Source organism: Sinocyclocheilus rhinocerous, unplaced genomic scaffold (assembly GCF_001515625.1).
Source record: "Sinocyclocheilus rhinocerous isolate Xijiao unplaced genomic scaffold, SAMN03320098_v1.1 scaffold492, whole genome shotgun sequence".
Classification (NCBI taxonomy): domain Eukaryota; kingdom Metazoa; phylum Chordata; class Actinopteri; order Cypriniformes; family Cyprinidae; genus Sinocyclocheilus; species Sinocyclocheilus rhinocerous.
In genome coordinates, this window is record NW_015626069.1 from 330464 (window position 1) to 343391 (window position 12928).

At 35.5% G+C, this 12928-nt stretch overlaps 1 protein-coding gene and 1 long non-coding RNA gene across 3 annotated transcripts in view; one reads left to right on the top strand and one right to left on the bottom strand.

Annotated features, from left to right (window-relative positions):
- Positions 1–2748: 2748 nt before the first annotated feature.
- LOC107710215 (uncharacterized) lies at positions 2749–12180 on the top strand. Its single transcript, XR_001636568.1, has 3 exons — positions 2749–2906; positions 11884–12006; positions 12109–12180. It is a non-coding gene; the product is annotated as an uncharacterized LOC107710215 (long non-coding RNA).
- LOC107710180 (tribbles homolog 1-like) overlaps positions 7818–12928 on the bottom strand; it is a 6144-nt gene continuing 1033 nt past the window's right edge. For both annotated transcript variants that reach the window (XM_016514932.1, XM_016514927.1), the window contains 2 exons: positions 12094–12386; positions 7818–8739 (listed from right to left, as the gene is read on the bottom strand). In XM_016514932.1, coding sequence (XP_016370418.1) covers positions 8274–8739; positions 12094–12386 — 759 coding nt within the window. In that variant the 3' untranslated portion in view covers positions 7818–8273. The remainder of the gene's footprint in view (positions 8740–12093; positions 12387–12928) is intronic.

Here is a 12928-nt window from a genome sequence, read left to right on the forward strand (position 1 = left end):
TATATGGACTGATAGAGTAGGCTTGTGTACTTTGCAAATTTTAGAACATAAGTGCATGATATCAACAAAAAGTCCTTCTTGTTCCTTTGAAAGATTTTACAAGAGCAACAAAAAGGCAATGCAAGGTTTTTCTGTGTGGGTGGAGAAGTTAATCTAAGGTTTTGCATTCTCCCTGACATAATAATGGAACAAAACTTTTTTTCACATCATTAAAACAATGCACTGACTCACTCCTGCGGTCTTTGTAAATTGCTTTGGTAGCAAAGCATTTGCCAGATGCATAAATGTAAATGTAAACACTACACACATACAGGCAGTTGACATGAAATACTTCTGTTAAATGCTTTTATGATTTCATGTTAATTGGGAAACGACATTGAACATTTGCATGTTTAGAAATGAATTTGTCACATGACAGCAGGGAGTAGGGGTGTTAAAAGCATGTAAAAACAAAAGGTTGGGCAGTCATGAAGGTATGTTGCATCCTTTTTTTCTTACACAATTATAAGCTATATATAAAATATGTTGTTAAAAAAAATCTTTTTAAAAATCTTTTTGTGATCACTAATGACACAAGTTTGATTACAAGCAGAATGCATTAAACAAATGTTCGAACAGAAATCTTATCAGTAATCTTAACCCAAAATTACTGACAGAAATGGTTGACCCAAAGTCATTAAATAAGCATCATTTAAAATAAACTAGTGAAGGCAAAAAGTCCAAAACATCTTATATTTTAAATATCCATACACCAATATTACCATTGATAAAATAAATAGATTTTTGATAGCTGTAGAATTTTCACAAATTTACCTTCACAAAGGGAATTGTTTGGCAATAACATAAAGGCCTCCATACAAGAACTTCCTCACTTTTTAAATTTATATTCCCATAGTTTCTCTATAGTTACTTTTTTTTCAGCCAGAGTTTATTTATATTTCTGTTAGCACATCGCATCCCCGTAGTCGTATGGGGAGAACAACCGGCAAGGCTGCCAATGAGATGGCTGATCTTTGGGATTTGAAGCGAACACAATAGGTGTTATGTGCTGAGAATCAAATCGTGTTGCTCAAGCTAGGATTTTGTCTTCTGTGGCTTTACAGAAGGCTGGGCGTTAACCAATTTTTACACCAAAAAATGCGCAGCTTCCTTAACAAAAAGCGGCCTGTGCGCTTGGATATAATGGTACATTTTTGGAAAGTGCAGCTAAGCCTCTCACAATGTGGTGTAAATCTGATTAGAATTAATCTTCTGGCTGTTTTGGGTGTTTTTTTTTTCAAAAATGCTGATTGGGTATTTGCTGATGGAGCCTGGAGGATAAACTACTTAGGCCTCTTGCTCCACTGTGTCACATTAAATACATCCAACATGTCCAATTTACTCTCAATAAAGAGCCCACTATTTGAATAAGCAATATTTTTACATTTTATTTTACCTGAACAAAGAAATGTTTGTTTATATCTTTATGCTACAGCATGTTTTTGCTTTAGTGCTCATTTGGCCCAGTCTTTAAATATTAAAAATCATCCTCTCTCTTTGAATGTTATTTGACAGAATAATATTTTAGGACCACATACTGTTTTCCTGCTAATAAAACTGTATATAATTTTACCCTCGCAAATGCTAATGGCATATAACCCTGAGATTAACAACTAAACATAACATCTCTATAAATGTTTCCCAACATTTATTAACTAAAAAAAAGTGTGCTTTTTGTACATTGGTTACACATAAAGCAATTAAGTTGCATCAACATAATTTAAGGAACAACATTTTTTTTTCATTTGTTGCTTTAATTGCCCTCTCAGTCCCATTAGAAACATTCAAACACTCCTTCATCAACACCAAATCAGAAATATGTTCCTTTTTAACTCTTGTAAACCTATAACTGATATCATTATCATCAATAAACTTGCTATTATTATAATGATTCACTTTTAATATAAAACCAGCCAATGCTGTGAGTGAAAAAAGGCTCAACAAGTAGCTCAACTTCTCAGTTTAGCATTACCAGCCCAATGGTGTACAAATTGCATGATTTCCAGAGCAGACTTCAAGTAGTCTATTAACAGATGTGATGGCTGATGAATGACTGAGCAGGAATGAACATGACATTTAGAGAGAGTGGTAATAAAATGATAAATGTAACTCAAAAGTCATCTGTCTGAGCAGTTTCCAAATTATGGCTCCTCTGAAAGTTTGATTTACATCAGGAGGGGTAATGAAATAACCCAGCCAACAGAGCTCTGACAAACCCGTGATCTCATGAGGGAGAGCCAGCATACTGCAGCTGGCATTCAGAGCACCATAGTACGATTATTAAAAGATTAGCTCTCTCTCTCTCAGATTTGTGGCAACATTCCCCATGTTTTTTGCCACTTGCAAGAAACAAAAATCTTTTGAAATGTTAAGGAGGCTGGTTCAAACCTGAATCATATTCAGTACAAAGCAGAAAAGGGTAAAAATCACGTGGAAATTTAACACTACAAGGACTTAAAAATTGATTTTTTTAAACCTCAAACTTTTAAACCTTTTTGTCATTATGAGTTAGCCTGACAACTTTTCCAAAATTGGCTAATTGGTAGCTAAAGCATTCCAAGTGTTTTTATGGTGTTTTAGGCATTTGTTACACTTAAGATGAATCCCAACACAGCTATATAGGAGTGTGAATGGGGTACAAAACGTGGTGAACCACTGATCTATATAATTATCCATTATTATAGCTCAGTGGTTCGAACGCGTTTTGCACGCACGAAGCACCGCCCCTCATCTGTCAATCAACCACTACAGTAAACAACGCTTAAAATTTGTAGGTTACTTGCTGACTTCGAGGTACTACTTCAGTACGACTGATGAGCACGCGATGACAGACCATGTGAAGCACTTCTGAAGTTCAGTTAATACAGGTACTTCACTAAAATATTTCTGCTCGTAACGTCACGTTTGAGGTAACATTAAACTGGGCGCTTTATTCTCAATTTAGTACGTAGTACGTTGGCAGGATACACTCCCAAGTATTGTTTACATTTCTAACCCTGTGAGTCATAATAACAGTGATCTTAGCAAGCACTAGTTATTAAAATTGACAGGAGATCAATAGACTCCCCTTAGATGCCAGTTTACAGGGTAAAGCTTCTCTATTTTTATGTGAGCTCTCATGTAGCTTACATACTGAAACAGATGCTTGCACTTAGCATGGAGAACCATAAAATCATCTGTTTAACAGGCCTTACGACAAAACTTTATCAGCTTTTGCTGAAATAATACTGGCCTCTGGTGGTTAATCATTGCCATGTATAATAGGAAAAACAGGCTTTTTAACACATTTGGAAATGTGTTTCCTGAATCAGGCTAGAATTATTCCGTGAACTCTAATGATTTTCCCTTCCTTTATCCAATTTAATTATGTTCCTGTTTTCCAGGAACAGGACATGTTTTTCTTTGGAAAACGTAAATGTTGAAGTACCAAACATCTCCACATGATTGTGACATAACAATCATCTGTTTAACAGGCCTTACGACAACTTTATCAGCTTTTGCTGAAATAATACTGGCCTCTGGTGGTTAATCATTGCCATGTATAATAGGAAGAACAGGCTTTTTAACACATTTGGAAATGTGTTTCCTGAAACAGGCTAGAATTATTCCGTGAACTCTAATGATTTTCCCTTCCTTTATCCAATTTAATTATGTTCCTGTTTTCCAGGAACAGGACATGTTTTTCTTTGGAAAACGTAAATGTTGAAGTACCAAACATCTCCACATGATTGTGACATAACACTGATAATCAAATATGAACGGTCACCCTCAAAGTGTTTCTAGTAACTTTGTTAAATCTTTCCCTTTTGCTTTATTATGGCGGATATGTGGAAATGTGCATAAACCATTGTCGACAGTGTTGTTATTGTTACTGTAACTAAACTAAAACGATCAAAAACCAGTTTTTGGTTAACTGAATAAGCTAAAATAAAATATAGGCTAAATATTAGATGAAAAACTTTGAATTTTTGAAATGTTGCTCTGGCAACTAACTGAAATATACTAAAACTAAAATTGAAATAAAAATAAATGAAAGCTAAATAGAAATGTTTTTAATAAAAAAAAGAGAACTAATAAAAATGTCAAAAGCATAGCAATTACTAAAACTTAAAAGAATACTGAAAATATAAACATAAAAGCTAATTCAAAATATTAATAAATATATAATAATAAAATTAATAATGAGCAATGCAGACATCCAAAACAGACGTGTTGGTTTCTGACTGATGTTGTGAACATGGTCTTCGACCCTGTCAGCCCTCTTTCCCTTGACCTCAAATTAGTGTCATTTTGAAATTAGTGTGATGTTGTAAAGTTGTTTTAGATAGAAAATCACCAAAATGATGCAATATGAAACAATTTGTTTGGATTATTATTTGATCATCAGTGTGAACCTCTGCTCCTTATTTATGTGTGGGAATGTAGAAGAGTGTAACTGACAGCAAATGTGATTTAGTATTTGTGTTTAAATGGTACTGACAGAAGATGAAATGCTCTACAGTGATAAGCTGTGCATCATAATGGCTCCTGGAGTGCTCTTGCTCTTGTAAATCTTGAAATCAAGTTTCTATAGACTTAAGTTCATGGCTGATGGCGTTATCTTCACTTGAAGCAGATTAATAGTCGGTGCAGTTGACATGTTGTGACGCAAGTTGCTTACAGTCACTTTACACCCCTTTAACTATCATCACGTCTAAAGCCTGACTGCATTTCACAACTAAGCTGCTAACAGGCCCTTAAATATGACCTTATCCCATCACATCATCTTTTGATTTGGAGACAACTTCATACACTTGGTAGTGACTCATAATGTCACTCAGAGAGACTAGTGTCAAGATAATATGGGTAGTGCACTGTTTATCAGAGCGTTACCGAAGGCCGGCGCCGACATGTTTGGCAATTGCATCCATGGCGTGCAACGCTGCCTGGCAGCTGCCCAACAAAAGAGACGCTCCAGCTACTCTGTTGATACCCAATCACCCGCTTACGCAAGCCTCTGTGAAGTCATAATAGAGGGCGGAGCTACCTGACTCTCAGGTCAAAATGCACATTAAGCTTTCTCTTTCAGTCTGCCCTGAATTTAGCACAAGAGGACGCTTTATTGCTGCCAGTGGTTCAATTCCCTTGTGAAAAAGAAGCACATGTTTAGAATACTTTTGAAAAAGTTAATATTACGGAAATAATATACTTCAATATATACAAACTAAATGTAATGTTTTCATAAACTTAACTGCATGTTAATTGCAATGAAATAAAAATGTATTATAGTTTAAATTTACATTGAACACAGTTAGCTGAACTTTAGTGTGCTTTTTTGAACATTTAGAATTTTTTTGAAACTTTATAATCTCATAAATACTTTTATTGTCTTGGTTAAATGGTTAAAGTGTACTGCCAAATTTACTGCATTGACAAGCGTTTATGGTAAAAACATATACTTTAAGGTCAATTATACTGAAACGTTTATTACATTTTTTTAAATAAATGAAATTTATTTTAACAGATTACACATTTGAATTAAAATATGTTAACTTTAAATGTAATATTGAATAACATACAGTTAAAAAATATAATCAAAGACTAGTTATTTTAGATGTTTTAGTCAACACATCCAAATTAATATTCCTAGAAACACGACATAAGATTTTTTTTTAAAGTGCACTTAAGTGTGTAAATAACAGTCATGAAAGTGTATTCTCTTTATGTACACTTAAGTGGCCTTTTATTTTATCAATATTATATTACCTGCAAGTACAGTTATATAAGTATACTTTTAAGGTTTGAACTGAAGTATACTACAAGTGCACATTCAATACATTTAAGCACACCTTTTTTGTTAACGAGTTATTTTGACATCTTGAGACTTTAAGAAAATTATTGGTGATTTGTGATGGTCTGGAAATTAAAAAAAAAATCACAAGGAATAAAATGCAATGCACTGTGCTACAGTTTTGCTTCATACAAAACCCATGCATCTTTCTAGAGATGTTTTTCACAGAATGCACCACAGATGTAAATAAGAAAGAGTTTATTCAATTTTGTTCACACACTTAAGATGTACATATTTACAAATGCTCATTTGAACAATGAATTTGAACCGTTAAACCCTCATGGTCAAGCCTTGGGGTTTGTCACAAATACATAATTCACAGTGCAATATGAACTCTGAGCACTCGTGTCAGCTTTCCCCATGTGTTGCATGCATGAGACAGGCATTTTGCATACCCTCCAGCCTTCGCTTATAAAGAGCCTTTCAGAAACCATAAACGTCGTGTATCACCATTATGCTTGGATTCAGAGGTAACATACAATCCCCAACACGAGGGCAAGCAGAAAACAGACCTTTATAGGATGCTCAACCCTTGCAGTAGTGCTATTGTAGTACTGTTCTCCTTTCTTTAAAGTGAGAGTAAAGATACGCATATGTAGTCATACTGAGCACACTAATCTGGGTTCATAGCCCTTTCCTCTTCGTTACACCAATGCCTCGCTGTTGAGTCATCTTATATCTTATTCGCAGTATGAACTGGCCTGCCATACTGAAGCCTCATGCTTTTATGAGGTTGCTTGGATTCAAGTAAGGAAACTGTGACTAGAAAGACTAGAGATCAGGATACAGCAGAATAAATGAACACTGTATCAAGTCTGTAAGAGGCTCATCCTGAACATTTAAGGATCCGTATGTAACGGTGACCCGTTAGTTGTCACAGAATGTTAAAGGTCAATAAGTGACATTTAACCTCTGAATGGCTCTTATGTACAATTTGGCAATTCTGAGAGGCATAAGTCAGAACAGCACACAGTATCTGTGATTTAAAACAGCTTATTGCATGTAAGCAGAAGTGCTACCTTAAAATAAAATTAATAAATTAATTATCAATTTATTAATTAAAAAATAAAAATGCTGCTAATTACCATTTACAATTCACAAATTTAAACATAATTACCAGTGTTTATTTAATTCATGTTTAAAATATTAATTATATTTATTAATATTAAATAATAAAATCATTTTAAATGCTTGTTTAAAATTTGATTTAATAAAGCATTGGTAAGTTGTTTTTCTTAAAGTCCTCATGAAATCAAAATTTACAATGTTTACTTTGTAAGAGCACATTGCTAGTCTTGAGGTGAACAATTAATCCTTGCAAGTTAACCAATGAACTTTCAACTAGTGCTGTCAAATGATTAATCGCGATTAATCGCATCCAAAATAAAAGTTTGTTCACATAATATATGTGTGTGTACTGTGTATATTTATTATGTATATATAAATATAAACACATGCATGTATATATTTAAGAAAAATATGTAATGTTTATATATTAAATATATTTATATGATATAATTTATATGAATATAAATATATACATGTAAATACATGTAAATATTTTCAAAATATATACTGTATGTGTGTGTCTTTATATATATACATAATAAATATACACAGTATACCCACATATACTGAGTAAACAAAAACTTTCAGCACTACTTTCAACAGAGCTTTAAGACACACCCCTTTGACGCACAATGGCTGCTAATGAGTAAGGAAAAACATTAAAAAGAATAAAGAAAAGCTTTTGTTTATTAAATGCTTTTTAAACCATTTGAATTTAAAAACTATTTATCTATTTATTTATATATTTGACTACATTTCTAAACATGAATTAAATAGGTTAAAATGTCTATATTTGTATTTTTTAATTTTTTAAATTAAAATTATTACTTTTTAAATTAAATATATTGATAATTGTTTCTTCATTATATTTTTAAGCTGCACTTCTAGTCCTCCATATGTATGCGTGTGTCAGATTCCTTTAGTTTTCATTCTCCTCCTATAAAAGGAGACATGTACCTTTGGTACAGCAGTATTCAATTAGTGACAATTCGTTTTGACAGTAAGAGTGAAGCCAAAGGTCTGCCCCATAGGCCGAGGTTAGTCACCATGCCGACATTCTCACATTCTCTCGTTATCACGTGACCCATAATGCCCAGTCTCATTCACTTCATACAGCACAAGAATGGTTCACTAGAAGACGACTTCAAAACGACTACACTGGCTGTTGTGCACACTGTCTTTAAACCTGACACACATGATACAGTACTTTGAGTGAGTACTCACTGAGTGTATACTTCTGAATCTATTACAAAATCCATATAAGAAACCAAATAATAAAAACAAAACACCAAGATCACGAACAGTTTTGGTCCATATTCAAGCTATATTGGTTTCCTCAGGAGAAAAAATCCTCGTCCTGCTCCATTTCTATCTGGGGCACTGTCTGTTCTCTCAGGTTGACTTCCTGTTCTGCTTTTCCTGTGTCCTGCGTGTTGCCATTAAACCACGGGTGAATGAGGACCTCCGCTGTGGTCAGTCTTTCGCCTGGGTCCTTTCTGAGCAGACTGCGAAGTAGGCAGCGTGCCCTTAGAGACAGCCCATCGGGGAGGCAATATGTGCCCCGTCGAATCTTGGAGAACAGGGTTGCGGGGTCCGGGTCGTGGAAAGGATAGCGGCCCACCAGCATTGTGTACAGCATGACGCCGAGGCTCCACGCGTCCGCATGCTTGCCTGAGTAACACACTCCGCCGTTTAAAATCTCAGGACTCACGTACGCAGGGCAGCCATGCGTCTCGAACATCGAGTCGTCCTCTCCGCGCAGAATATGGCAGTCCTCCAGACCCTCTAATTTCAGTTGGGCCCTAAAATAAACACATCATGGTTTGCACAATCAAGTAATATTTACAGTGTTTTGGCTGTGAAGAAAATCATATGACTGGTATATACAGTCCATTCACAATCAGCTACATTGCACTGATGATCAGGTCGTTTTTCACATTTTCCACTCAAATTTTGATGTAAAACTTGTGGAATTTTTCAAAACAGAATTTGAAGTTGCCACTTTACATGATAAGTAGGTGCTTGGGGATCAGTAAAAAAAAAGTGATGTAAAAATACAGTAAAAACAGGAATACTGTGAAATGTTAGTGCAGTTTAAAATAACTTTTCTATTTTAATATATATTTTAAAATATCCTGTGATAGCAAAGCTGAATTTTCAGTTGTTCTTATTATTTATTTGGAAACTGACACTTTTTTTCTTTGAAAGATCAAAAGAAAAGCATTTATTCATTTGGTTTAAATATTTTTATTATTAGAAATTTTAGCAGACAGTCACTTGTAAATACACTTTTTTTTAAATACAAACATATAAAACTTACATTTTAACAAATAAACAACATTTATTCATTTGAACAGTAGTGTAGTTTTAGGGCTATCATATTTAACGTGTGTACTTGTATATTAATATGAAGATATTAATGTAATCATTTTTACTGACATTCACCAGATTTGTTAAAAATAATATTTCATTCAGCTTTCTAAATACAGGTCAGAAATGATCAAGTAAAGATCATTTAAATATTTTCCAAATAATATTTTAACAATTTGCTTTAGTACAATAACAGTTAGCCGGTTATTGTTTTTATAGATGAAAATATTAAGCTGCCTTTATACTTTAAGAAGGGGGACACTTGCCTCATTTGGTCCTTGGTATCAATAAATTTGACAATGCATTTTCATAACTCTTAATAAACTGCCATCAGAGAGCAAGTTCAAGTCTTAAACACTGGAAAAACGCTTGTGTTACACTTTTAACAAAGCAGAAAGCATAATCAAATTAGCCAAGATATAACACAGAGGGTGGGGTGATGTAAATGACAGGTGATCCGGCTCTGCGGAGATCTACGCAGAACTCTGTGGGCACAGATTCCTTGTGGGCCTGCTGATGATGGATTTAGTCTCTTTCTCTTCCATTGCTAAACAAAGTGATGTATTGAAGCCTTCCTTTATTGTGCGTCGAGCTGAAATAACTCTCCATCCCTTTTGTTGAGCTCACAGATTGCTGTGACGGTAAATCATGGAAACTACTACCACAACAACGGCGCTACTACAACAAATATAGGACACAGATCCTCATCTAATTACGGCCTTCGTTTAAACAAAAGCACGCGCACAAAATAAACACACTTCCTCTCAGTCCAAAGAGCTCTGTAATGTATTCTTGTGAACTCTGGGCTAAGTTTAGCTCAGTTTCCAATAGGAAACAAATCCCCTACTACTCTATGAATATCCCTGTAGACTATAAAGGTAGACTTGATGACCCATGAGTCTGTCGTATCCCTTTCAGTAAAACATGAGCTGCTCTGCATACTCTTGAGTTTCATCACTGGCTATCAGCCTCGGTTTGGGGGGTTTGCAGATGACATGACAACATTCTGCCAGAGAGGTGGAGAGAATGAGTCATAGTCCTGTGTGTGTGTGTGTGTGTGACAGACAGAGAGACTGTGGACAAATGAATGCACTGCGCTGTGCTGCAGGTCCACTGTGTTCTTCCTGCACCTGTGCCGTACGCTCACGGCATCTGGCAGAGCCTCATTACCCACAAACAGCGCTGTTACATCAGTGACGCATGAACGGCCCCTACCCAGCCAGCCTGTTTGTGTGCATGTGTGTGTTTCACAATCTAACTGCAGACGCATTCCAGGCCATTGAGTGTCTTTCTGTATGCAATCACATACCGTATCTCAGCGTTATCACAGTTTCGACCTTTTTGTTGCTTCTCCATCTCTCATCATTACCGCATTTTACAAAAGCTATTCTAGCTATGGAAATTGCATTCGGAAAGACACAGTGTACAGACAGCAGGTTTGCATAATCTGTCACTACGCTGCTTGGTACCGAACAAAGTGAAAGAAAACACAAACGCTTATTTGTGCTTTTCGTCTGACCAAATGTCAGCATGCCCTGGTCACGTCTGCGCTAGACGTGTCTGCCAGTCCGCCAATCTGTAAGTGTTGCAATGGCCAGAGCCGGCACGCCTCACCTACGAGCGGTGCTGTATCCAGGAGTGGAGTGTTGAGTGTGTGGGTATGATCCTGAATGGTGAGTTTCCCCTCTGTGTGCATTGCTATGACTCATCTCGCTGCACCCGTTGGCTGCTATGAGAGAAGGGTGACTACGTCCTCTTACACGTTCTTGTCTGCTTCACTCAAATGAAAACCGATGCCCAAAGGTCAGGCTTAAAATGTTGGCCCAGAAATGGCAAACCCTACTGTATGTATTGAGGGATGTGAAAAACAACATATTTGCTCAGTCGGCTAATTGGTGGGTTGCCTGACAGACTAGTTGACTAATTGGTTCTAAGGAAGCCCTGTATAAGCCCTGTAGGTGAGTTTTAAATTTACTTGACACTAAACAGATGGGAAATTTACATTGTATTTTTCAAAAACATTTAGACACTATGTAATATAACACAATGCAGAAATCTCAAGCCATGTGTATAAACTGGATTATTTTTACACAATTATTTTGAAAGTGCAACTTTTCCAAGTGAGTTTTATTGTCTAGCAGCAGAAACACTGCATGCTAATTAAAACGTTGTGTTATAAAATAAAAAGTAATGTTTTATATTCATCTTAATTTTTTTCTTTTTAAGTAATATTTTATCTAAGTAATATTTAATTAAATATAAAAATATATAAAATGTGTATACATAATAATATTTTATATAAGTTTTATATTTTTAATTTTATAGTGGTATTATTTTGGCAGGTAGAACGGTTAGCTATCTCCAGTATGTTTCTTTCATTGGGATTGTGGATAAAAAATGTTTAAATTCAATCCATGATGTTTTTTATACATAATTCACTTATGTAATTCAGAGGACTCTTGTTTTCTAAAGAAAAATCTCTGGACACGAGTTCAGGGGTGTGATTACCAGTTGCTCCTCTTACAGAGAAACCTGAGTAAGTGAGTGTTAATAGGTTTGTTCCATTGAATCTTTAGGGAAGCAGCACCAATCACCTGCAATGTGACACACTGCTGAGAGGAAGCGAAAATTGAATGAAACCAGAACTGACACTATTCACCCAGTATAACGCTGCTGATGTCACAGTATTGATGCATGAGGTACAGTACCGCACCTGGTGTGCCCCATTAAAAACTCCTGCTTTCTCACACTCTCACACAGACACACTCACTAACTATAACTCTCACCTTTTCTCGTCTGAGAACACAAACTTGCGGAGCTTCAGGTCCCCCAAAATGATGCCAACCTGGTGGCAGTGGTTCACTGCAGATACCACCTGGTGGAAAAGCTTGGAAGCCAGGTCTTCAGGAAGCCTCTTGCTACTCTTTACAAAGGTGTGCATGTCGCCAAAATCCTTCTCTTGGAACACATATGCTTTGCTCTCCCCAAGAACTATGTCTTTTATCTGTGCAATGTTCTTATGACTTGAGAGCATGCTGTAGGCTCTTATTTTCTCCTGGTATTGGCCCATATCAAACACCTGCAGATGGCAAAAAAAAAAAAAAAAATTGTTCCGTATAAGTATTATAAGACAACGACAACTCTGACCTGATAAATTCAGTTCACTGGAGGTGGATAGAGGTGATACTCTAAGATTACAGCACAAACATATTATAAAAAGTTGAATGTCTTGTAAAGTTTGTGGTAGCAATAATACGGTCTTTTTGAGTGTCATGTCAGCCCCATATTTCTCACACAGATGCAGATACATTTGCAAATACTTGATACATATCTGTCATACTTAATTTTATAGATATAAATAAGATGGCATCCATGTAATCTGCACACAAATTCTGATATCCCTTCCTAACAAAAGTGTACTGTTATTTAAAAAATTTTTAATGTGTAGAAATCAGATTATGAGACCCAAAAATGAATTTTGTCCTCCGTAGTGGAGATAGATTTTTAATAATAACTCTGAGATCATACTGTAGCCTACATGCCATAGTTTTTAGTCCTATTTATTTTGTTTCATTTGCATATTTGTATATAATACAGGCCTATAATATCAAACTATTTATA